The 26,977-nt window shown below is 47.1% G+C and overlaps 1 protein-coding gene across 5 annotated transcripts in view; it reads left to right on the top strand.

The window, feature by feature from the left end:
* ARHGEF3 (Rho guanine nucleotide exchange factor 3) overlaps window positions 1–26,977 on the top strand; it is a 349,977-nt gene that overhangs the window by 25,400 nt on the left and 297,600 nt on the right. For 3 of the 5 annotated variants that reach the window (XM_019024441.3, XM_055383168.2, XM_055383169.2), the window contains exon 2: window positions 18,936–19,024. The exons of 1 other annotated variant lie outside the window; for it this stretch is intronic. In XM_019024441.3, the coding sequence (XP_018879986.1) occupies window positions 18,963–19,024 (62 nt within the window). In that variant the 5' untranslated portion in view covers window positions 18,936–18,962. Of the gene's footprint in view, window positions 1–18,933; window positions 19,025–26,977 lie in introns of those variants that run through there. One more of the 5 variants, XM_019024439.2, reaches the window with a different exon arrangement.

Raw genomic sequence — 26,977 nt, 5'->3', positions numbered from 1 at the left:
GCTGCAGCAATTCCACTTTTAGATATATACCCAAGAGAAGTGAATGCATCTGAGCACCAAAAGACTTGTACACAAATGTTCATAGCCACTTTATCCATAATTACCCAAAGGTGGAAACAATCCAAATGCCTGTCAGTAGCCATATGTATAAGTAAATTTGGTATATCCATACAATGGGATACACTCAGCAATGAGAAAGAAGGAACCACTGCTGCATGCCATAACGTGGATAAAACTTCTAACACAGTGATGAGTGGAAGAAGCCAGGGACAGGGAGTCCATACTGTATGATTCCATTTATGTACATTTCACTCACAGGCAAGTGAATCCATGCCACTAGAAGTCAAGATAGCAGTTACCTTTGGGGTAGGCAATTACTTGGGAAGGAACATAAGGAAGCCTTCTTTCTAGGAGACAGGAACTATTTTATATGTTTTGATTTGGTTGGTGATCACATTGGGGTATAAATATCTAAAAATGTTATTGAGTTGTATACTTAAGATTGATGCGTTTTATGGATGTTGCAAACTACTTTATTGGTGTGTATATTGGGGAAACAAAGAACACATAGAAACTTTTCTAGAGCCCTTGGAAGAAGGTTGGAGAGATGAAACAAAGCCAGAGGCAGGGCAGGCTGGAGGGGAAGGTGAGGTAGAGGGCTGGGAAGAGGCAGGTGTTTTTCCTGCCATGGAGCTCCTCCCTGCCCCAGGTGTGGGCAGCAGTGATTGCTCCTGTGTGTCCCTCCCTGCCCTCTCCTACCCACGTGTCCTTTGGCAGTGAGCGCTCGCTAACCATCACCCACCCCTGGCACGATCCTTATCCTAAAGAGAACAGGCGCTTGAGAGGGAGGGTGGCCTTTCTTAATTCTGGTGCTGTTTAAGGAAGGGGTGCATTTATCTGGTGCTTCCAGAATTTGCACTCCTTGGATTTTCCCATATGGGAACCTGCCTGGCAGGCAGCTTTGCATGAAGCCGAGGATTAAATGGTGGTGGTGGGTAGGGTGGAGGGGACCCAGTGAGGAGGGCAAATCTGCTTCTGTTTGCCCGGGCACATCACCTGCACCCACACCCTGGGCTGCTCCACAGCAAATTAAAGCCTGTTTCTCTTGATGGCCTGGGGCAGCCCTGTCAGTCTGCTGGGGCAGATCTCCAAGCTGGATGGGCCATGGTGCCCTGGGGGTGGTTTGTGCTCTAGATGGTCTCTGGCTTTCTGCTTAGGTACTCCTGCTGGGTGTCCTTCTGACAGGAGAAGGACGCACTTCGATTCCAGGCCTGTGTGCTGGCTGCCTTGGGACAGCCCGAGTGCTCTGGCTGTAGATCTAAATGCAAGCATACTGTGAATTTTATTTATTTATGTCTTTGTGTCTTGCCGTGTTCCATAAAAGCTTTAAGCCACTTTATCTAGAGAAGATGAGGAAAGTGTAAGGGTTAAGAATGTAGGCTCTGGCTAAGTGGGGTGGCTCACGTCTGTAATCCCAGCACTTTAGGAGGCTGAAGTGGGCAGATCACTTGAGGTCAGGAGTTCGAGACCACCCTGGCCAACTTGGTGAAACCCTGTCTCTACTAAAAATACAAAAATTAGCCAGGCATGGTGGTGGTTTCCTATAATCCCAGTTACTCGGGAGGCTGAGGCAGGAGAATTGCTTGAACCCGGGAGGTGGAGGTTGCAGTGAGCCAAGATCACACCACTGCACTCCAGCCTGGGTGACAGAAGGAGACTCCGTCTGAAAAAGAAAAGAATGTAGGCTCTGGAGCCAGAATGCCTGAGTTCTCAGGTGTGACATTGGACCAGCTAATATACAGGCACTGCAGGATGTGAGGGTGAGAGGCACAAGAACAAGCAGCACGCTGGCTGGCGGCTTTGGGCAAGGTGTGCCTCCGTTTCTTTATTGGGTGATCAAGAATAAATTAGGGATAAATCTGGACAACACGAGGATAGTAACAGTGTCACCCTTTGGGTTGTTGTGTGGCTTTAGTGTGATAATTACAATAAAGCATTTAGAAGAGTGCCTAGCATACAGTTGATACTCAGTAGATGGTGGTGGTAGTGGCAATGATGAAGGGTACTTTTTTTTTTTGAGGCAGACTCTTACTCTGTCACCCAGGCTAGAGTGCAGTGGCACGATCTTGGCTTACTGCAACCTTGCCTGCCCAGTTCAAGCGATTCTTCTGTCTCAGCCTCCCAAGTAGCTGGGATTACAGGCTCCCGCCACCACACCTGGCTAATTTTTCTATTTTTAATAGAGACAGGGTTTCACCATGTTGGCCAGGCTGGTCTCAAACTCCTGACCTCAGGTGATCCACCCGCCTTGGCCTCCCAAAGTGCCGAGATTACAGGTGTGAGCCACCGTGCCTGGCCTGGTGTGCTAGAAAAATGAAGTGCATCAGTGCCTGTGGTGGGCTAGTGAGCCAGTTTGTGCAAAGCACCAAGAGCAGTACCTGCACATATGAGGGCTCAGTAAATGTTCACTGGTGTTATTATTTTTATTATTCCTTCATCCAACCCTTATCTGTAATTACAAAATCAAGAAAACCACACTTTTTTTTTTTTTTTTTGAGGTGGAGTTTCACTCTTGTTGCCCAGGCTGGAATGCAGTGGCGCAATCTTGGCTCACTTCAAACTCCGCCTCACGGGTTCAAGCCATTCTCCTGCCTCAGCCTCCCAAGTAGCTGGGATTACAGGCATGCGCCACCACACCTGGCTAATTTTGTATTTTTAGTAGAGATGGGGTTTCTCCATGTTGGTCAGGCTGGTCTCGAACTCCTGACCTCAGGTTATCCGCCCACCTCAGAAAACCACACTTTTTTAAATAAAAAAAGTTTGGTGCAAACTCATTTAATGACCAAACCTGGCTTGAGTTAATAGGAGATTACTCATAGTATGTACCAGAAGTAGTTACACATTCAGCTGTAGAAATACTTATGTACTGGATTTTGGGGTGCTGTGCCTGGCCCTGCTGGGGTTTGACATAGCATCCTGTACATACTCCATACTACCTTTCTCAAATGCAAACAGGTTATGAATTCCGAAATATGTCCAGCACCAAGGGTTGGAAAAGGGACTGTGGACTTGTCTGCCATAATTCATTCTCTGGATGGCCATTGAGGCCACTTCTTGCTTTTGCTAATAGGGAAGGATGCTGCAGTGAGTATCCTTGGTAGACTTGAATTGCTGGGTTCACAGACATGCAGATTTAAAACTTTGGTGGTTATCGATAGATTGCCTTTCAAAGAGATGAGCACAGTTCCATCAATACTGTATGTGTGAAGTTGATCGTGTTACTCCCTGGCTTTCAAGAGTCTCCACAGCTGACCACAGTTGTCCATAGTTGTCCACAGCTATTCATGGCCCGGGGGCTTACATCCTTGCTCCCTTCTGTGGTGTTCACAGCCTTTCCTTCCCAGTCTGGCCCCTGCCTGTCTGCCCAGCCTCTAACCATGGTGGCTTTTCCCCCACCATTATACTTGGACCTCAGACCACCTGTAGTGTCCCTCAGTCAGTCAACAACTGACCCCCCAATTCATCCCCCCAGTTCTCTCTCTTTCTGTCTTTCTTTATCTTTCTCCCCACTACCCCTGTACTGTGTGCCCTGGGGCTCAGCCATAGGCAGCATAGAGCTGCCCTGCTCTGTGGCCTTGGCCTTCCAGGGTGGAAGCAGGAAACCCAATTTAGTTTTGATAGTCCTGAGAATAGAGAGTGAGAAGAACAGCATTTAGGGGAGGGAACAACCTGTGGGAAGGCCCTGAGGCAAACTTGGGAGGAAGATTTGTGTTTTTAGGGTTGTGGGAAACCCTTGCAGAGGTTTAAGCCAAGGAATGACTTGGCCGATTGGGCTTGTATTTTCAATACTGCAGGTGGTAATGGAGAACGTGTTAGCAGCAGGGGCTGAGAGAAGGGGAGTGGAAGGAGAAGGGTCAGGCCTTAGTTGCTGATTGGACCTACAGGGTAAGATGAGAGAAGGGTGGAGGACACCTTGCAGGTCTCTAGATTCAAAATCTGGGTGGATAAGGGTGTTCTGAGCCTGAGCCTCAGGAGGAGAGGGGCTGAGAGTGGAAAGAGCAAGTCCTCTGGCTGCCAGGGCTCACATCCCAGCCCCTGCAGTTGTTGCTGTCAATCCCTGACCCTCACTATCCTCATCTGTAAGATGGGGATTAATGTAGCGCCCTTGCAGGGTCCTGTGAATGTGGACGATGCTGACAGCAGTCAGGGGGCTGCACCTAGTAGGTGCTGGGCAGGGGCACATCTTTCCCTTCTTGTGCCAAGAAGCCACCCTCCATTCCCCCAGAGCTAGTTTCTCTGTGGGAATTGCCTTCCCAGCCATCATCGTTTCTGATTTCTCCTCTTGTCAGGCTTTGCTTTTGTTTCCCTACTGGATTCTGAGCCCCTTGGAACTCCAATTCTAGGTAGTAAAGCCTAGACATCTGCATTTCTGAGCAATTCCCCAGGTGAACTCAGCTGCTTAGAACATTCTGCATCCCTGTAGGGCTGGAGCTGTGTCTTCTTAGAGCCGGACACATACGCAACCCTGGAATGAATGAACCACTAACAACCGTATGGCCTCGCATCTCCCACAGATAAACCCAGCAGGCTGGACTGCTCCAGTTTCGAGAGCAGCCCAGTCACCTGGGAGGGATTTTAATTTTATTATATTTTTTTCTTATTTGTTTATTTATTGGAGTCAAGGTCTCACTCTGTCGCCCAGGCTGGAGTGCAGTGGCCCAATCATAGCCTACGGCAACCTCGGACTCCTGGGTTCAAGCAGTCCTCCCACCTCAGCCTCCTGAGTAGCTGAGACTACAGGCATGCATCACCATACCTGGCTAATTTTTTAGTTTTTGTAGAGATGGGGTCTCACTATGTTGCTCAGGCTGGTCTCGAACTTCTGGCCTGAAGTGATCCTCCTGCCTCAGCTTCCCAAAGTGCTGGGATTACAGGCATAAGCCACCGTGCCCGCTCCTGGGAGGGATCTTTAAAGTTCAGATTCCCAGACCCAGCCTTGGCAAGTCTGTTTCAGAAGGTCTGAGCTGAGCAGAGCATGATTCTCTGCTTGGATGATTCTACCCAGCCATGTCAGAACACCTGTAGGCTCTTAACGCTGTGTGTCCTCCTAGCTCTGACATCCTCGTCCTCAGCCACAGGCCCTGGCATGTCCTGCCATGCTGGGTGAAGTTGGTTTTCTTGGTGCCAGGTCACCAGGTGGGGTTTCTGGGTGGTGGCAATGGCTGTTCCCCTCCTGCAATTAGCAGGAGTTAAAATGTCTGGGTTCTGAACTTGTGTGTTTCTGCTGCCACCAGTAATTACACAAGGTCAAGTAGGTTTATCATAGCTGAAATTCTAACAGTTTGGGGGCCTGTGTCCCCAATTCGCTTTGGTTTGTGGTCTCATTCTCCCAGCCAGCCTTAAGGAGGAGGGGGGCGTGGGGCACAGCTGCTCCTACCCCGAGAGCACACAGAGCTCAAGTGCCAGGCTTTGCCTCCGGAAGCATCTGCCTATTTCCATTGTCTGCCTCTCCTTGGACACAGAAGAATGATTATAACCAAATGGAGGGGTCCTCCTTCACCCGATCTCCCTGCACATTTCCAGATGGCTTTTGTAGAAGTTGTAGTCTTGCTCTTGATGTGCAAATCTGTTGGGTGATAGAGGTCTCATCGTGCTGGAAGAAGTGCCTCCCCAGTTAATTCTCCTCCACCCAAGCAGTCAGTGAAGGTTCAGCAGCTGGCAGAATGGAAATTGATGGTGGACATGTGACTTGACTGGCTGAGCTCCATAATGCTCATTCCTCATTGTCATTTCTCATGTGCACTGTGGGTGTGTGTCTCTTGGACAAGAGGATTGTGGTCTGGAATCCTGGAGGGATCTTGCAAAGCAGATCCAGATCTTGGTGTCTGGAGTTAGGGCGGGGTGGTGGTGGTGCTGGATGGAGTGGGAGGGAAGACCTGGATCCCCTGAAGGCCTGCGCGTGTCTGGGCCAGCAGGAAGGGGCTGAAGTGCGTGAAGGCTCATCCAAGGGTTACTATCAGTCAGGTCACTTTCTCTGTGACTGTGGCTGAGCTTTACTGCCTCTGGAGATCCACATGTCTGTACAGTCTTGCCTTCTGGGTGGATCTGTAATTGTTCCTCATGGGTATTTTAGTAATCTCTGGATGTATCTTTCCCCCACTTCTTCTCACCCTCCTGTTTGCTCAAGCATCCCAGCTCCGGAAGGCTTCAGATTCTATCTCCTGCTCCTTTAACCCAGCTGCCCTGGGTTCACTTCATTCTAACAGAGGTCTCCTCTCTTACATCCAGCTCCCAAAATCGACAGCATTGAATACAACGCTGACTCTGAAACTTGCTCACTGGGGGATCTCCAACAGGCTTTTTAACTTCTCCAAGAGACCCTCTGCTTTCCCATCTTTTTTGGTTTGTTTTTATAAAGGAGGAAAGGACACTGACCTTTGCATGGCACTGTGCTGGGCTCTTTGCTTACACTGCTTCATTGGATCTCCATAATAGTCCCATGAGGTAGACACCATTACGACCCCTGCTTTCTAGTTGGGGAAACTGAGGCATAGAGAAGTCCTTTCCAAGATCTTATAGCTGCTAAGTAGCAGAGGTCGAATGAATTTAAGTCCCAATAGTTTCACTTTGTTGTTGTTGTTGTTTTTGAGACGAAGTTTTTTTGTTTGTTTGTTTTTGTTTTTGTTTCTGTTTGAGACGGAGTCTTACTTATTCTGTCACCCAGGCTGAAGTGCAGTGGCAAAATCTCGGCTCACTGCAGCCTCCACCTCCCGGTTCAAGTGATTCCCCTGCCTCAGCCTCCTGAGTAGCTGGGATTCCAGGCTCATGCTACCACGCCCAGCTAATTTTTGTAGTTTTAGTGGAGATGGGGTTTCACCATGTTGGCCAGACTGGGCTTGAACTCCTGACCTCAGGTGATCTGCCCATCTTGGCTCCCAAAGTGCTGGGATTACAGGCGTTAGCCACCACACCAGGCCCCAATAGTCTAATTTTGGAACCCCAGGCCTCCATTGGCTTTCTCTGTTGTAAATGTTTTTGCAATATAGATGTTTTAATAGCTTATGTAAAATCTTGTCATTGTGTAATTATGGTATTATGGAATCACATTTCTCTTGCATTTAGTTTATGTAAACGAAACTAGAATCTCTTAGGAAAAAAAGAGAAAAACAGCAGTTTAATCTCACTGTTCCACTTAATGAGTGTATGTTCTGAAGGATACAGGAGATTGGGGGTGGTGAATCTGCTGGACTCCCTGTACAGGCCCCACATTCGGAGCACTTCAACCAGGGCAGCTCTGTGTGTGAGTCTGGGGGTTAGAGGTCTGTGTTTTCCTTTGGCTCTGACCACCAACTTTACCTGCAGTGCAGCTGAACACACAGTCACCTGCTCTAGCACTGTAGGAGAACCGAGTTGGGTTCCTCCAGAGAGGGTGAGCAGCTCACTAAGATGCATCTTCCTGAGGGGTTTTCCAGGGGAATTTTGAACTCTGCAGGATTTTCCCACTAACTTTAGAATTCGCCCTCCAGTGTCAGAAGGCTGAGCTTCGTCCTCCCTTTTGCAGGGTCTTTCTCAGCTGTAATTGTTCTCAGCTGTAATTTGGGTCAGAGCACAGAGATGGAGCTAAGATTGAGCCAGAGAGTTTTGTTTTGTAGGGGAGTTGGGCTGAATATTTACTCAGGTGCCAGAACCTATGAGATATTGGAAGTTTGGGAGGTCTGGACCCGGGAGTCAGACAGACCCAGCTGTTCAACCCCTATTGTCCGGTTCCAACTGCTGGACCTTGGCCAGGTTGCTTAAAGCTGTAGTTTATTTCGTTCTTGAAAATGTGGATAACAATGTGCACATCTCTGGGATCTTGTGTGAATTTGCAGTTAGAGAACAGGTCCTTGATATATCTTGGTCATCTGTGCCCCTTAACTAGAGCCTCATAGATTTCAGTGAATTGTAAATTGTCTCTAAGTGGCTAGCTAGGTATAATTTCATAAAGCGTTATTTAGAATTGGGCTTCTAAGAGAGCTCACCTTATTTTCTTCTGCATTTTGAAGCACTCTGGGCATGAAGTATGCTGTACTTAATTAAGCATTTGTCCTTGCAAGTAATGAATGATAACGAGACAAACCAGACTTTGAGCTGAGTTAGTGAGTGTGATGTGTGTTGATTCTATGAAGCTCATTTAAACAAATGCCCTGTTTGGTGCAGGATCAGGTCAGAAAATCTTTCCCTGCCCAAGGGATCCAGTTTTAACCTCAATTAGAAAAACTGGCACAAGACCATTTCTAGGGCCATTTTGCATGTCTGCCACTTCCCTTTGGGACCTCTGTTTGGGGGAGAATGTTCTTGGTTTTTGTGCTTCTGCCCTGGTTCTTAAGGTCACTAGCTCTGTGGGCAAATCTGTGCTTTCTGTGCCTAGGTTTCCTCTTCTGTGAGGAGATAAGAGTTCCTGACAACATTGCTGAGTGGGTTGAGCATTTGAAGCCCTCAGCAGGGTGTCTGGCATATGAAAAGGCCTCTATTGCCATTGCTTGTGGTGAGGAGGAGGACAATGATGACAATGTAACATAGACAACCTGTTGCTGGGTCCATGCCTATCATACAGTAGGCAGCACAGAATGGGGGACCCCAGTCCTGCTCTGACCACTGTGTCGTGTTCCCTCCTACCTTTGGGTCCTCCATGAATCCATAAGCATGCTCTCTGTCCATCAACAAAAACATACTGAGTGTCCATGAAAGGCATTACTGAAGAGAACCAGAGAGAGACAGGCTGACAGTAGTAGTTTGTTTTTTGTTTTTTGTTTTGAGACAGAGTTTCGCTCTTATCGCCCAGGCTGGAGTGCAATGGTGCGATCTCAGCCCACTTTAACCTCCGCCTCCTATGTTCAAGCGATTCTCCTGCCTCAGCCTCCCCAGTAGCTGGGATTACAGGTGCCCGCCACCACGCCCAGCTAATTTTTGTATTTTTAGTGGAGATGAGGTTTCACCCTGTTGGCCAGGCTGGTCTTGAACTCCTGAGTTCAGGTGATCCATCTGCCTCGGCTTCCCAGAGTGCTCGGATTACAGGTGTGAGCCACCACGTCCGGCCAATAGTTTTATGTAAAGCAAGGTTTTAAAACTTTTTTGTTCCATTGGAACCATTTGACAGTATGAGAACTCCTCCAAGAACCCTAGCCTATAAATCATAATAAAAGATGAGATGCCCTGGTCGAAATTGGAATACCTTTTGGCCTAAAGATAGGCATCCTGGAACCAGGCAGGGGTTGACCGCTTGTGGTATCCCCACCAAGCCTCCTATCCTGGGATCTGGGATCTGATTTTCCACTGGGAAGACTAGTGACTTGTGATATGACCTTGAGGACTGACTAACCTTCTCCCCAAACCTCCCCAAATGAACATGTGATGGAGACCATGCCCACAGTACCAGCCTGTACATAAGCAGTGAAAACTGGAACTGGTACTCAGTCTATCCATGTAATTAAGCCACAGGGGCAGCCAAGCACCAAACCTGTAGGCTGCCTGGTGGGAGTGGAGTTCAAAATACTTGTTGGAGCAAGTACGATACTGTCATTAGCCTGTTGCATCCATTTCATCACTGGGGTGTCTTGACACTGTGTTTAGAAATACAAGTCCTTGTGTCCCCAGCATGCATCTTCCTTTGAGGGATAGTGACTTACGGACTCGGCTGGGTACTGTGCAGCTTTGCCTCTTGATGCCTTCTTTTCCTGTGATTCTCGAATGGCCAAACCCCCCATGTGGACCACTTTATTGCTTCAGCTGGTGGTGATGCCTCCATGGCACAGGTGTCCTGATTCCACAGCAGGTTTGTATCATCTTTCATTAGAGTGGAAAAGTGCACAGTTCACTGAATGCGTTCATTTGTTCAACAAGTATTGCATTTGTCTGTGTGCTCAGGGTGCCACACAGCCTGGTGCAGTTGGGGAGACACATGTGCACACATTGGTGTGATTGGGTGAAGGAGGAGTGTGGCAGGAGCACTAAGGAGGCACCAGAGCCCATCTTCAGAGCACTCTGGGAAAATCCAAGGGGGTGACGTGAGTGGTGGAGCTGACAAAATGTCTCTCAGAGGATGGTCATGGGACCTCACTTCCAAATTCTTGCCCCAGCAATCTCCCATAACCTCCATAGTGTTTGGTGTCCAGGGATGATGGAGTAGAAATGCAAATATAAATAGTTAACACTAACCATTGAGTACATCTTCTTGGCTAAACACTGGACATGAATGATCTCATGTCATGCAAGGGTGCACAACCTGCTGTGATGACACACTGCGCTGCCCCAGCCCTCCTTATACTTTCTGTCACCCTCCTCCTCACTCTTGTAATCTCTTTTTCCTCCTTGTTAATTACTTATGCGGTGTTCTTTATCCAGAGAAGCCCTGGCTTGTTGACCTGGTAGGCTCTTATTCACCCTTCAAAACTCAGCCCAGTCATCACCTCCTCTGAGAAGCCTTCCATGATATGCTCAGGCTGACTTGATGCTCTTCCTCTTACAACTGTATATCCCATCATTACAGCTTTGTTACATTGTACCGTAATGGTCAGAGTTTTTTTTTTTTTTTAACTTTGAAACAATTTTAGTAATCCTAACATATATAAACATTTTTGTTGGTGTTGGTGTTGTAAAATGCTAGTGGCGGCCAGGCGCTGTGGCTCATGCCTGTAATCCCAGCACTTTGGGAGGCCAGTGCAGGAGGATCACGAGGTCAGGAGTTCGAGACCAGCCTAATCAACGTGGTGAAACCCCATCTCTACTAAAAATACAAAAATTAGCTGGGCATGGTGGCACATGCCTGTAATCCCAGCTACTCAGGAGGCTGAGGCAGGAGAATCGCTTGAACACAGGAGGTGGAGGTTGTAGTGAGCCGAGATCGTGCCACTGCACTCTAGCCTGGGCAACAGAGTGAGACTTGGTCTTAAAAAAAAAAAATGTTAGTGGTACAGATATAACTGAAGCCTGTCTTAGCCTCCAGCCGTCCCATATCCCACTTCAGAGACAGCCACTTAAAAATAACTTTGAGGTTGTGTTTTCTAAACTTTAAAAAATCTATTTATGGGCTGGGCGTGGTGGCTCATGCCTGTAATCCCAGCACTTTGGGAGGCTGAGGAGGGCAGATCACGAGGTCAGGAGATCGAGACCATCCTGGCTAACATGGTGAAACCTCGTCTGTACTGAAAATACAAAAAAACTAGCCGAGCATGGTGGCGGGCGCCTGTAGTCCCAGGTACTTGGGAGGCTGAGGCAGGAGAATGGTGTGAACCCAGGAGGCAGAGCTTGCAGTGAGCTGAGATCACGCCACTGTACTCCAGCCTGGGCGACAGAGCGAGACTCCGTCTAAAAAAAAAAAAAATATATATATATATATATATATGTGTGTGTGTGTGTGTGTGTGTATATATATATGTGTGTATATATATATATGTGTGTGTGTATACATATATATATATATATATACACAGTGTTATGCTGGGACATGTTTAACAATCAGCTCTTGGGGACAGGTTGGAGAGCGGGGAGCCATGATTTGCAGCATTTTCTGATTTCCATGGTGTAAAACTCCCACCATGGCCAACAAACCCCGACATGACTGAACAGAGTTGGAAAGAGATGTGCACCATTGACTTTCTCAAACTAGTATGTGCTGGCTCTCATCCACCACTGCTTCATATAGCTGGAGTCTTGAAGTATGTGGGGTTTTTCTTTTGCTAGAAACATCATTATACTTTAGGTTCTGTTCTTGCTTTTTTCCCCTCTAATGTTGAGTTGAGCTGTGTTTCCCAAGCTAGTGCATCTAGATCTGCTTTGTTGTTTTAGCTGTTGCATATTCTACACCAAGCAGTAATTATTTCTCCAGTGCCTTATCGATGGACAGTTTGGTTGTTTTTCATAGGGTATGTCTCCTCATAGTAGTCCCCATCCTCCTGGGGCATAGGAACTTTTCATTTGTATCCATGTAGATGCTTCAAGACCATGCGTGGGTGGACTCAGGGTGATAGTGGATGCTTGGAAACAATGCCAAGCTGGCCCAGGTGCGCTGCTGTGTCCACACTGACCAGAGCACTGTTTGGTAACTGACCTAATGTCTCAGCTGCTCATGTCATTATCTCTGGTTCAGTTTAGTGGCCACATCAGCCCTCGGGGGTGGTGGCCTCGTTTTTAGCCAAGGGCTCTGGGTCATGTTTCTTGGCCACTGGGGAGGTGAGGTCATCTGGAGCGGGTGGCTTGGGACCTTGTGGTCCCAGCCTGAGCCATCCAACCATCCTTTAGTTCTGATATTGGCTCTGGCCCTGAGATTGGCAGACAGCAAGAAAAAATGTATCCCGCTCTCTCCCTGCTCAGATAAAAGCCTGGAGGACAACTCTGACTATTGTTTGCTGATAAAAGTTTATAAAGCTGTGAGTGCCAAGCATGAGGCAGAGCAAGGAGTACACAGAGCTTTTGTAAATTTCCCTGGAGGGCGTGTCCTCTTTTGAGATCTGAAGATGAAAAGATCTTATTTGTTGGAGTCTTGATTTTGTTGTTTGTGTACTTATGAAGACTTTTTTTCTTAGTATATATATATTTTGGTAATTAAGTATGTGAAAGTGTTTGTTAAGCACCAACTGTATGCCTAACACCCCATTAGGGTGGGGTTGTTATGGAAGCAGAGTGGGGTCTGGCTTAAGAGCATGGGCTCTGGAATCAGATGGTGTGTGTTCAAGTTGCTCCCCTACCATGATACACTTTGGGATCTTGAACAAGTTGATTCACCATTCTGTGCCTCAGTTTCCTACTATTCAATAGAGGGATTGTGATAGTGCCCGCTTCATAGGGTGGGAGAAGAGGAAGTGAGACAATGCACGAGGAGCACTGAGTCTGGTGCATATGAGGTGCTCAGTAAAGGCTGTTGCTATTAGTAGGAGTTATTATTAATTAGCACTGGAAGTTCACATACAGTCAGAACTAGGAACAGAATGGAATGTGCAAGACCTTGAGATGTTCTGCTCTTGAGACACTTGCAGTTTGTTTGGGGAGACAAGAGTAGGTGTTTGGTCCTATTAGCAATCAGTATATGACAGTCATAATGAAGTCCAAATGATGTGGTTTTTATTTCAAGTTCTACAGAAGTTGGTGGGGAGTGGGGAGTGCCTGAGAGGAGATGGGGTTATAGATGGGGTCACTGTATGTGAGAGGCAGGTAAAGGAGTGAAGGAGAGACAGAGGAGGGCACTGTGCAGCAGGTGTCAGTAGCTGATCAGTTCCAGGTCAGTCTGGTGGGCAGCGGTTGGCAGGGTGGTGTGGGTGTTGAGGAGGTCAGCTGGGGTCTGCTTCATTCAGAGGTGAAAGGACACAGGCCTGTGGAGTGGAAATGGGATGAAGCAGGCAGAGCCATTTATTAAAGCATCTTATTGAAGCACAGCATACCCACAGAGGAGGGTACCGGTCATAACTGTATCACTTGATGGTTTTCACAAATGGATCATACCTGGATTAAGAAACAGAACTTTGCCAGCACCCCAGAAGCCCCATCATTCCTCCTCCAGCCACCACTCCCCCACTAGAACCGCTATCCTAACTCCTAATAGCCTGGGATGGTTTTACCTGTTTTGGTATTTTCTTTTCTTTTCTTTTCTTTTTCTTTCTTTTTTTTTTTTTTTGATGGAGTCTTGCTCTGTCACCCAGACTGGAGTACAGTGGCGTGATCTCAGCTCACTGCAACCTCCACCTCCTGGGTTCAAGTGATTCTCCTGCCTCAGCCTCCCGAGTAGCTGGGACTACAGGCGCGTGCCACCATGGCTGGCTAATTTTTTGTATTTTTAGTAGAGATGGGGTTTCACCATGTTAGCCAGGATGGTCTCAATGTCCTGACCTCGTGATCCACCCGCCTCGGCCTCCAAAAGTGCTGGGATTACAGGCATGAGCCACTGTGCCTGGCCCTGTTTTGGTACTTTCTGTAGACAGACTTGGATAGCACACACTCTTGTGTTTGGCATCTTTAGCTCAGTATTGTTTTCTGAGTGTCTTTCTTGTTGCCGCATGTAGTTGTAGGTCATCCATTCTCATTGCTGGGAATCACCACCATTGATTTCATTCATTCTATTGTTGATAAGCATTTGGGTAGCTTCCAGTTTGGGTTTGTGGTAGGTCACATAATGGCCCTCCCAAAAGATGTTTCTGACCTAATCCCTGGTCACAGGTACTGTTCACCAGTAATACCTGGGACTGTGTTACCTTACATGGCAAAAGGGACTTTGCAGATGTGATGACTTTAAGGATCTTGACATGGGGAGATTATCCTTGAGGGACCAGTGTAGTCACAAGGATTCTTATAGGAGGGTCTGGTTCAGAGAATGAGATGTGGTGATTAAAGCAGAGGAAAGAGAAGACAGAGATTTGAAGATACCATTGCTGGCAATGAAAACAAGAGGAGGAGCCACAAGCCGAGGAATGCAAAGTGACCTTTAGAAGCTGGAAAAGGCAGGAGAACAGAGTCTCCTCTAGAGCCTCCAGGAGGAATGCTGCCCTGCAAGGCCATGTAGACCCATTTCTGACCTACATTGCTATGAGAGGAGATACATTTGTGCTGTTTTAAGTCACTAAGCGTGTGGTAATTGGTTACAGCAGCAATGAAAGACAAATGTAGGGGAGTTGTGCATGGTGCTACTGAGGACATTCTAGAATATGTCTCTTGGTGCACGTGTGTACCTAGGAGCAAATGCAGGTTGACTCGACATTGTCACGGTCTTCCAAGATGGTGGGACCAATTTATGTTCCCAACAACAGCAGTAGATGAGAGTGCTGGTTGCTTCACATTCTCACCAGCAGTTGGTGCTTCCTGGGAAATTTTTAAATGAAGAATTAGCAGGACCTTCTGTCCAATGGACGCAGTTGTGCTTTGCAGGAGGTTGATGCAGGAGGTATCAGCAAATACCAATGGGGGCTGATCCTACCAGCTGAGGAGAGGAACGAGGGAGTGGTGGTGCCAGAGTTTTTAGCTGGGGAGAACTGGAATTCCTCTTCCATGCAGGTGACTGGGATGGGAAATACTGATGAACTTTAGATTAACACGAAACTTTCCATCTGAAGAGTTAGAACAGCGCTTATCTCATCTTTGTAACTTTGTGACTAACCAAGGGATGTGGTGGGTATTATGTGGTGGGGAAAAAGCCCACGCTGTTCATCAGCCCTCATTTAAGTGCTGCGACTATAAGCAAGTCACACCCTGTCAGATCTCTGGTTTTGCCATCTGTAAAATGGGTATGATCCTGGCTTTTCTGCAGGGCCCTGGCAGACGAGAGGAGCCTCTGTGTGAGAGCCCTGAACTTACCACCTATAAATAGGAGGCACTGAGTCAGCAGTGGCTGTGGTCATTACTAACAATGGTATAGGTCTGAGGCGGTGGCTGACGCCTGTAATCCCACCTCTTTGGTAGGCTGAGGTGCAAGAATTGCTTGAGGCCAGGAGTTAGAGACCAGCCTGGGCAACATAGCAAGACCCCATCTCTACAAAAAATAAAACAAATCAGCCAGGTGTGGTAATGTGCACCTGTAGCTCCAGCTAACATGGGAGGCTAAGGCAGGAGGATCACTTGAGCCCAGGAGTTTGAGGCTGTAGTGAACTATGATTACATCACTGCACTCCAACCTGGGCAACAGCAAGACTCTGCCTTAAAAACAAACAAAACAATGGTATGAAACCCCTAGGTTTAGAGTGATCCTGGGGCTGAACACTCAACCTTGAGAGGGATCTGAGAGTATCACCTCTTGGTTGACATCCAGGGCAGATGAGGTTAAGCTCACGATCAACCCAACAACCCCCGGGGCCTCATTGAGACACTATTCCTTACCTGATTCCTGAAATGGCTTTTGAAATTTTTTGTTTATTCATTCATTTGTTCATTCATTCAGCCACCACCGAGATTTCCTGTGCATGTCATGCCACAGTCGGGAGAAACACAGACTCCCAGGCCAAATGCCTGGGGTTCCAGTCTCAGCTTTATTATTTGCTACCTGTGTGGCCTTTGCCAAGTCTTAACTTCTTTGTGCCCAGTTTTCTGATTCTTCATGTGAGAAGGTAACAGTCCCTGCCTCCTAGGGCTGGTGTGAGAATTTGATGCAACAATCCATGTCAGTGTCCGTGTCAGGCCCTCGGGCATCCCTCAGTGCTAGGGCACAGAGATCAATGCCCCCAGTCCCTGCCCCTAGCCACAGGCTGAAGGGTGATGGGTTTTTTTTTGTTTTGTTTTTTGAGACGGAGTCCTGCTCTGTCGCCCAGGCTGGAGTGCAGTGGCACAATCTTGGCTCACTGCAAGCTCTGCCTCCCGGGTTCACACCATTCTCCTGCCTCAGCCTCCCGAGTAGCTGGGAATATAGGCGCCCGCCACCAAGCCTAGCTAATTTTTTTTTGTTTTTAATAGAGACGGGTTTCACCGTGTTAGCCAGGATGGTCTCGATCTCCTGACCTCATGATCTGCCTGCCTCGGCCTCCCAAAGTGCTGGGATTACAGGCGTGAGCCACTGCACCCAGCCTGAAGGGTGATGGTTTATTGGTGCCTGTCTACAGAATATTTTTGCCAGTATGGGAAAGGAAAAACCTAAAGCTCTGACCTAGAACTAGCCAGTGGCCCCTCAAAGGCAGGCTCTGATCCCTCATGGCTGCTTGGGAAATGTGGCTTTGAGGAGAGTCCTGTGGTTGGCATCATTTTGGAATGTGGGTGTAAAGTCCCTTGCAGCAGTTACATGCTGCAGAGGAGCTTGGGACACTGAGCAACCTTGGTTTCTAGGCCGAAATGAGGTAGGTTGAGGTGTTCACAGCTGCAGAAGTGACCCAGGTATGGGCTACTCAATTCCTCTTCATACCCTTTGTGGATGCAGTGGCAACTCCAGGACTCTGAACTCAAGTCCCACCACCCTTCCATCTTTTCTTCTTCTGGGATCCACATTTTCACTCTCGCCCTAGCCTGGGCCCCTCCATAATGCACATGTCTCAGCTGATGAAGTTAGCTCTGATGGAAGCCAGAGCAGTGGCCCCTGACAGGGATCCAGATGCTAAAAATATTTCATGGTGTGCTTTTTGCAAGTTAAAGACCAGCACTGGAGGCAGTGGCTGGGGACTCTCCCTTACATCGACTGCCTAACGCCTTGGGGTACAAGGGTCCCAGGTATCCTGTAGGTCCTGCTCACCTAGGTTGGAGAATTTATCTAAATGGTGCTTTAATCTGGCCAGGCCTATGGCAGGGCAGATGGAGGAGGCTGTGCTGGAGATATGGCCAAGCAGGCCTGTGATTCTCAGTAATCAAAGTAGTGGATGCAGCGGTGCTGGACCATTCAGCCAGCACTAGCTTAGAAGAACATGGGTGGTCCAAATTACCCTCACCCCCCGTGCCTGGATGATGACAGGCTGGAGACCAATACACTATCCCTCAGTATGATCTGCACAGCCAGTTCTACAGTTGAAACTGATGGCTATTTCTTTGGTTGACACTAAATGAAGTAGCAGGTTTGTGTTTGGGGCCATGTGGTACACAGAAAATCTATCTTTTGATCCTCAACCACACCCAGAGTGGTGAGGAATGCAGTGCCTGAGACTGAAGAAGGATCCCAGAGTTATGGCTCAGACTCATCCTGGGGCAAATGTTGAGGAAGCGAAATAGTGGGAGGAATCCTCCACGCCACTGGAATATTCTTCTCCTGTGCACACTGTCTCTGTCTCTTTCCCTTGTCTTTCTCTTTGCCTCTGTTGCTCCTAAGCACACCTGCTTGAATCCTTACCTAAACTTGGGCATCATGCACCCGAATGGTATTTTACCAGTCCAGGTGGTCATTTTGTGACATGAAACTCACAGCTTATACTTGGAGATGCCCTCTGTATTCTTCATTCTGTGCCCAGTGCTCTGCTCTTGAGAGTCTTCGCACTGGAAGATATTACCTGCTTATTAACATCCCCTCATTCATTAAGTACTGATTGAGTACTTACTATGCACCAGGCCCTCATGAAGTTGCATGTAGTTTCACTGAAATTGTGTCCAAAAAGAGTTTGGCCTCACCTGTCTCTACATACATAGTGTGTACCAAGCTCCAAATAACCAAACCCACCTGCAGAAGGGCCCTAGTGAGGATATGTAATCATATTCCCAGCTGGGATGACAGTTCACAACCCATAAAACCAGGGCCCATAAAACAATGACTTAAAGAACAAAGAAATTTCTCTGTAAGGTAGTAGTTCTAAGGTGACAGGGGTCACTGTGCTAGATGCAATCACAGGCCCAGGTGGTTTCTACCTTGTTGCTTTGTCATTCCAAGTGCATTGCCATCATCTGCATGGGCAGAGGTGGGTTCCAGCCCGTGGGAAGGTTGCTCATATCCTAAGACCTAGACCGAGAAGTGGCACACATCACTTCTTCTCACGTTCCACTGGGAACCCAGATATTTGGCTATATCTCCCTGCAGGGATGCTTGGAAAATGTGGTACCTGGCCGGGCGCAGTGGCTTACGCCTGTAATCCCAGCACTTTGGGAGGTTGAGGTGGGCGGCTCACCTGAGGTCAGGAGTTTAAGACCAGCCTAGCCAACATGGTCTAACCCTGTCTTTACTAAAAATACAAAAATTAGCCGGGTGTGGTGGCGTGTGCCTGTAATCTCAGCTACTCAGGAGGCTGAGCAAAGGAGTGGTGTGACCCTGGGAGGCGGAAGTTGCAGTGAGCTGAGATTGTGCCACTGCACTGCAGCATGGGTGACAGAGCGAGACTCTGTCTCAAAAAAAGAAAAGAAAAGAAAATGTTGTACCTGATAAAACTTGAATAATTATGGAAGAAGGAAATACTGGATTTTGGTGGACACTGGGTAACCCTTGATATATTCCCCTTGTATTTAATGCAGCTCTTTGTGTGTTTATAACATAAATGTACCTAGATGATAAATGTTGGTTGTTTTGCTTTTTAATAAAGGAGACCTGAGCCTGCCATACTGAGTCTATGGACAGTTCCACAGCAATGAATCAATGCAGCTGTAGAGGAATGGAAGAAAACAAGGAAAGGTAAAAATAATCAAATAACCTAAATAATTAAAAATTTTAAAATTCCTGTATGCAACAATTAAATGCAATGGAGGGCTTCCTTTAAGCCTACATAAGTCAGTAGAGGCCATCAAGAATTTGGAGATAGTGCTAGGCATGGTGTCTCATACCTGTAACCCCAGCACTTTGCGAGGCTGAGGTGAGAGAGGATCACTTGAGTCCAGGAGTTCGAGACCAGCCTGGGTAACATAGTGAGACCTCATCTCTACTAAAAGTAAAAAAAAATCAGCCAGGCATGGTGATGTGTGCCTGTAGTCCCAGCTACTTGGGAGGCTGAGGCGGGAGGACTGTTTGAGTCCAGCTGGTTGAGGTTGCAGTGAGCCATGATCACACCATTATACTCTAGCCTGGGTGACAGAGTGAGACCTTGTCAAAAAAAAAAAAAAAAAGAATTTGGAGTTAGCAAAATTTCACATATTTTCTTCCACATCTCTAATTTCTTACTAGAGATGTTTCTTTCATGTCTCTGCCAGAGGAGGAATGCCATTCAGTATGAAGGGATTTTTCTAAGACTTAGAAGGAAGTGTTGGTATAAGTAGGACCAATGTGATATAGAATTAAATATTTTATTCCAAACTATGGACATTCATTCCAAAACACTATGCCCCATGCTTGGATGTGTTGTGCCAGCATTTGTGAGTGGCCAGTCCCCCAAGAGGAGGCAAAGGCAGACCCTGAGCTCTTGGCAGCTCTGTCTTCTCTTTGACTCACCATTTCTTTCTCTTTCTTATGCCTTTTTTTTTTTTAAGCCATTTGTGGTAGTGTGTGCCTGTAATCCCAGCTCCTCAGGAGGCTGAGGCAAGAGGATTGCCTGAGCCTAGGAGTTTAAGGCTGAAGTGCATTACAATTGCACTTGTGAATAGCCACTGCACTCCAGCCTGGGCAACACAGCAAGACTCCCATCTGTAAAATAAATAAGTACATATAATTAAAAACTTTTAATGTAATGTCAATAATTAAAATTAATTTAATTTAATTTATTTATTTACTTTTCTTTGAGACAGAGTTTTTGCTCTGTTGCCCAGGCTAGAGTGCAATGGTGCAATCTCAGCTCACTGCAACCTCCGCCTCCTGGGTTCAAACGATTCTCCTGCCTCAGCCTCCTGAGTAGCTGGGATTACAGGTGTCTGCCACCACACATGGCTAATTTTTGTATTTTTAGTAGAGATGAAGTTTCACTATGTTGGCCAGGCTGGTTTCGAACTCTTGACCTCAGGTGATCTACCTACCTCAGCCTCCCAAAGTGCTGGGATTACAGGCGTGAGCCACTGCGCCCAGCCTAAAATTAATTTTATTTATAAATAAATAAATACATTTTCCTTGTTAAAAATACAAATGAAATCCCCATTGACTCCCATTTTCATTCCCAGCTCCTACCTCATCCCTGCCCTTCCCAGAAGTAACCACTGGGATCTACCTTGTACATTTTCTTCCATAACTTTGTTAGTTATCTAGATACATAGAACAAAAGTCACTCTTTCCTTTCTTCCTTTTTTCTTCCTTTTTTTCTTTCTGTTTTTAAATATGTACTGTTATACTATGCTTGTTAGCCTATTTTGTAGCCCTTTTATAAATTCAATAATATGTCCTAAAATGTTTTCAAGACATATGTGAATCTACATTTTTTTTTTTTTTTTACTGCAGCCAAGTGAATAGTATATCCACAGTACGAGGATCCAGCTGTTTATTGGGCCATTTCCCTGGTGGTGGTGGTTAGCTTTGTTCTGTTTGTTGCCCTTATGGTAGTGCTGTGATGTGCTTTCTGGTATGTCCCACCTGAGCACATGGGCAAGAATTCTCTAGGGAGGTTGCCGCGGATTAGAGTTGCTGGGTCATCCTGTGTATGCCTGTAAGGTCTGAAACATCACCAGTTCATCCTCCAAAGGGCACTGCTTGTCACCTGGGCACCAGATCTCCTATTTGCTCACCGTCTTGCCATGCCTCAGATCTTCAGCTTTTTAATTTTGCTAGTCTTTTGGGTGAATGATTGTGTCTTTCTGTGGTTGTAGTTTCCTCTGCCTCCTCTGAACTCTGAGGTTGTTCATCTACTTAGGACTCTGTTGCCTAGCTTCATCTCCTGATGGTGCCATAAGCCTCTGTCCCCACAGGGACCCATCCACCTATCCAGAGTCCCAGGGCCCCAGGGCATCTGGGGAGCCTGGCCCTTCCCAGGAGTCGTTGCTACGTTGTTTACTCTTCTGAAAAGCATCCAAGGAGTATACTTATACTCCCCCAGGAGAGTCCAGCCCGGGATCATCTGCTTCTCCTTCTAACCCTAGGGGCTTCAAAGAGCCCTCAGTTGGATTTCCCTACTTTTATATCCACCACTACCATCACTGATGCCATCAGCATTGGCAACAGTTTGAGAATTTACTATGTCAGCCTCTGCGTGGATCACTTGGCCTGTTTATCTCATTTAATTCTCACAATGGTCCTCTAAGGTAGGAAGTTGTGTTGTTTCTCCCCATTTTGTGGCCATTAGGTAACAGACAGAAACGTATTCAAAACCAACCCAAAGAGTAAAAGGAAACCAGCAAAACTTTGCTCACCATGGATCCCTGGTTTCTACCCAGTGCTCTCACTTGGAGTAACAAACAGACCCACATTTGTTGAGTGCTGAGTTCTGTTTAATGAGCATGGCTTTGGGGCCATCACGCCCATGTTTGCAGTTGCTTTGACCACACTCAGTTGTTATTCAGAATCTGTGGTATTTCCAGGGGAGAGCAGAGTTGAAAGTGATGGCTTTGTCCCTGTCCAGTGTATGAACAGGGGCTCCTGCATATCACCAGTACCACTGTTCTTGGGTACCGTTAGGGATGGCAGCCTCACCCATGCCCATCCAAAATGTTTCTCTGCAAAGGGGTTTTACAAGTTGAGCATATTTGTCATGGGGATTACATATACTTGCTTATGGGGAGTGCATAAACTGAGCTGTGCAGGGAGAGGAAGTACTTCACTTGCCCTCCCTAGACCTAATCAGTCAACCTACCCTAAAATGTTTAACTTTAGGTCTTATTCTAAGATCAAGAAATTGCAGACAGAGTGCAATTTCAAATGCCTTTCTCAGCCCCCATCTTTTAGTATATATTTCAGAGACATAAAAATTTAGAGCCAGAAGAAATCATAGATTCATTGTGTTTAACTCTGCATTACAGGTTTAAGCAAACAGACCTAGCGTGATGAAATGATTGCCAAGTTCATGCTCCCACATCTCCAGGGTCTGGCTCTGGCTCTTTCCACAGCATCACAGCTACCTCTTGTGCAATTATTAGGAGACTGATCCTTTCTTCTTCCAAAACTGCCTCACGTGATCCATCCACCTCAGCCTCCCAAAGTACTAATTCAGCGGGTACTATCTTGCAGAAAACTAGCCCATTGAACGATTAATTGATTGTTCATTCGGTGGGCATTGATTGAATACTATTGTATGCACAAGTGACAAAAAGATGGGTAAGATATGAATTCTTAGGGAATTCGGAGTCTGGCATCTGTGAGGGAGAGGTAGTTGCACACATCTGAGCGGTGGTTAAGTGGAAACCCATGAATCTATGCTGGTCAGTGGGGATAATAATAGTATCTCCCACAGTGGGTCATTGGGGATGTTCTGAGTTAATCATTGGAAAGCTCCTGGCATATAGTCAGTACCCAGTAAAGATGGCATTTTTTGTTTTTGTTTTTGTTTGCTTATTTTTAGTCGCATATAGAGTGAAGAACCTAGAAAGACTTTTCTGTCAGGAGAATGATAGACTTATGTTTCAGAAATGGTAATCAGTAAACACAATTTCTCATCTTACATGTATTTATCTTTTTAGTGTCTCTCTCACCTATTGGACTGCAAACCTCATGGGGCTAGGTCTCACCTCTTCTGTTCACCATTATTACACAGTTTACCTCATTACTGTGTGCTTGGCACACAGTAGGTACTTACTAATATTTCTAGACCAATGAGTAAAAGGGGTGGAGTAACAAGATAGGGTGGACCTAGGATCCTTGAGATGAGGTGCTGAGACAAAGCCGACCAGCTGGAAGGACCACAGATCAGCCTGGGCCAACCCCACTTCCTCAAGGACTGGGGCTCCCTGGAATCCCTGCCCACAGGCCATGCTTCCCTTTGTGAGATGCAGTTTTGTTCCTGTGATTTATGGGCAGTTTGTCTTCTAACCAAGTGACTTTATTGTGAGGAGGACTATTTGCATAGCATTTATTGACTGAGCAGTAATTTCTCGCTGCTTCTACTTCTGGATGCTAACTTACACTTTAGGGGCCCAAGAGTATAGGATTTCTAGAAGATAAATACCCTGGAGAGTGCAGTTTTCTGTGGTCATCAGTGACTGCAGGCAGATAGTGCATTTCTATGCCTCAGTTTCCTCAGCTGTGTAGCAACAGAAGCAGAATTTCTGAACAGTTTCCTCAGGTGCAAAGGAGAGAATTTTGAGGGGGAAAAGTCCTTGTCTTTCTTGTAAATTCTTCCTATGAATGGACCTATGGTGAAATGGTTGGATAGTAAGGACTTCACTTATGCTGGAGAAATGGGAAGATTTAATTTAGGTCATTTATTCATTCATTCATTTGGTCAGTCAGTCAACAAACATCCCATTACTCAGTGGCCCTCAGCACTTCAGGAAAATGCTCAAACAAGGGATTAGGCATTCCCTGCAGAGTCTTCCAGGCACGGATTATATACATATATGTCTCTTTTTCCAAAACAAAAATCTCCCCTGGCTTGCTCACCTGTTCCGTATGTGTTGAGCACCTCCTCCTTGCCAGTTCTGCTAGGCTTTACTCTCCTGGAGGGAAGGGCCTTGTCTGGTGCAGTGATGCCTGACATCTGGCCCAGGCCCTCTCCGTGTGTGGCTCTGGTGGACTGAATTGGCTAGAAAACAGAGTGATTTGTAGATGGCAACATGAAGGACTTGACCCAGAATTGCGATTTGCCCCAGCGCTGCAGGCAGTTTTCATGCTGCAGGGTTAGGCTGGTTTGTATAGTGCTCGAAGCCCTCCCCATTGGACGTGGTGGTTTCGCTGCTTGCTCTTAGCTGCTCTCTTCTCCTTGATCCACTTATCAGCTCCCATCTTGGCATTAGGCCAGGGCTGTTTTGGTCACTGATTTTTAGTAGCTTTGTTCACTGTCCAAAAGGCTGTTTGGGACCTGCTCTGCTTCCCCCACCCACTGGAGGTTTAGCTGCTGACCTTGAGAAACCAGAAACCCAACATAAGGGAGAGCAAGAGCCCGAGGTTTGCAAACTCCTGTGACCTTGGGCTCTGTGACCCTGGGCAAGGCGACATCTCTCTAAGGTGTCTTCTTGGAGATCCCATCAGCATTCCCACAGTCTGCTACTTAGAATATGGTTTCCTCCTTACATGATTAGGTATGGCAGGAAAAAGTGGGGTTTGTTGTCAAATTTGTTTGGCCAGTGCTGGCTTAACCTCAGTTAAATGGGGACCTTTTTGCAGACCTCATCAGAGCCTATAAAGTGTCACTGTGCATGCAGAGGTCTCTTAAGGGAGGGCAGCTCCCTACATCTGCTACTGTAGAGATCACCCCAGGGATGTGCTGGATTGGGTCTTTGAGCCTTCACCCAGTCCTTCAACTATGTGATCAGGACAATGAGGTAAGTAGATTTTTTTTTTTTTTTTTTTTGAGATGGAGTTTCGCTCTTGTTGTCCAAGCTGGAGTGCAGTGGCATGATCTCTGCTGACTGCAACCTCCACTCCTGGGTTCAAGTGATTCTCCTGCCTCAGCCTACTGAGTAGCTGTGACTACAGGCATGTGCCACCACGCCCAGCTAATTTTGTATTTTTAGTAGAGACGGGGTTTCTCCATGTTGGTCAGGCTGGTCTTAAACTCCCAACCTCAGGTGATCTGCCTGCCTCGGCCTCCCAAAGTGGTGGGATTGCAGGCGTGAGCCACCACGCCCGGCCCAAGTAGATGTTATTTACAGATGAGGAACTGAGGCTTATGGAGGTGAAGGGCTTGGCTGCAGTCCCGTAGCCAATGAGTGGAAGAGTTAAGCCCCAGATCTGGTCCCTAAACCTCAGGTCCTATTTTGGGAGGTGTGTGTGTGTGTGTGTGTGTGTGTGTGTGTGTGTGTTTTCACCATTATCTGCCCTTGTAATGGCCAAAGGCATGGATTGGAAAACATCTTGGAAGATTTGCTGCAAAGTCACTAAAAAAGCTCCTTGGTCCTCCAGTGAGCATGGCTAATCCTCTACACAGCAAATTATAATGCCTGCTTATTTGGGGCACCTCCTGAGGGGCTTTTTATATACATTGGCTCCAAACATCGTCGCAACCCAGTGAACAACACATATTGTTCACCTCCGTTTTACAGATGAGGAAAAAGAGTTCTAAAGTACCTGCTCCAATGTCACAGGTAATTCTAGGGCTTAGGCTTAAACCTGTACCTTTGATTTTTTTTTTTTTTTTTTTTTTGAGACAGAGTCGCTCTGTTGCCCAGGCTGGAGTGCAATGGCGTGATCTCGGCTCACTGCAACCTCCACCTCCCAGGTTCAAGCGATTCTCCTGCCTCAGCCTCCTGAGTAGCTGGGATTACAGGTGTGCGTCACCACATCTGGCTAATTTTTTTTGTATTTTTAGTAGAAAAAGGGTTTCACCACGTTGGCCAGGCTGATCTTGAACTCCTGGCCTCACGTGATCCACCCACCTCAGCCTCCCAAAGTGCTGGGATTACAGGTGTGAGCCAGTGTGCCCAGCCTAAACCTGCACCTTTGACGCTCCCAGAGAAAGCCCTCAGCCTTCTCACCACCCCACCTGTTCTTGTCTGTCTGGGTCCTCCTTCTACTTGCTCCCTGCAGACCAGAGCACAGAGCCCCTCTGCAGAATGGGAGCAATTTCTGTGGCTGCTCCAAGGGTGAGAGTGGGCTTCATCCCAGGGAGTCCACTGAGGTGTGGAAGGGTGGGCATTGGGAGCCAATCAGCATGTTCCTAATGCCAGGCAGTCACCTTCTCATAGGGTGGCGCCAGTGACAAGGGGAACTGCCAGGAGGGTGTTAGGGGAGGAAATGAGTACCCTGGCCCAGTTGTTGAAGTTGCCCAAGTCTCAGTTTGCCCATCTGTGAAAGGTGGATAACAGTGGTACTTAGTTTGTAGAGTTATGCAAGGATTCAGTGTGGTAAGAAATGCTTAGCTCCGTCACTGGGCATCTGGCCAATGTCTAGCACATGGCATTAGTCTGTTATCAGTTCAAAAATCATTCTCCCACCAACTGCAGAGTCAAGGAGGAGGTCTCAGAATGCATGCCCTCTACTTCTCTGTGACAATTACTAACATAGGGTGATCACATTAAAAAATGCATTCTGCAGTTATTTGAGTACCTACAATGTACTAATCACTCTTTCGGGCATGCTGGGCTACAGTCAGACATGGACCTTGCCTTCAAGCAGCTTACAGTCTAGATGAGGAGACGAATATAGTGATAGGAGACAATAAAGGCTTAAGGGCCTGGCAGTGTCTGGCACCTAGTGCACAATCGAGAAGTGTTTAAAGACACACACACCAGGTGGCCTCTGATGGGCACAGCACTCAGGTGGCACCATGTAGCACAACAGGCAGGAAAAGAATGTCTCTGAGGGGTTTTGCCTCTGGCCCACACTCATCTGGTGAAGAGGACGCTCCCCCGGCCCTGTCCAGGTAGGGTAGATGGTGGCACCTAAAACAGCCGCTGTCCTTATGTGGTACCCTCACTGGGTGGAGACCATGTACATCATGTCGGTCTCCCTCTTGGGAAATCTGATAGAAAATTCCTGCCAGGTGAGAGTGTGACGCTTTCTCTGGAGGGCAATCAACTTTTTCAACCCTAGGAGTTAAGCACTGGGCTTAGAGAGCTGTGCAAGTGTGGGGTGGGAGGCATCCAAACCTCTTTTATTTTAAGAGACAGAGTCTTGCTCTGTCAT

Source organism: Gorilla gorilla, chromosome 2, assembly GCF_029281585.2.
Source record: "Gorilla gorilla gorilla isolate KB3781 chromosome 2, NHGRI_mGorGor1-v2.1_pri, whole genome shotgun sequence".
Classification (NCBI taxonomy): domain Eukaryota; kingdom Metazoa; phylum Chordata; class Mammalia; order Primates; family Hominidae; genus Gorilla; species Gorilla gorilla.
The sequence above is the reverse complement of the archived record's forward strand: the minus strand, read 5'-3'. Positions and strand labels throughout refer to the sequence as shown.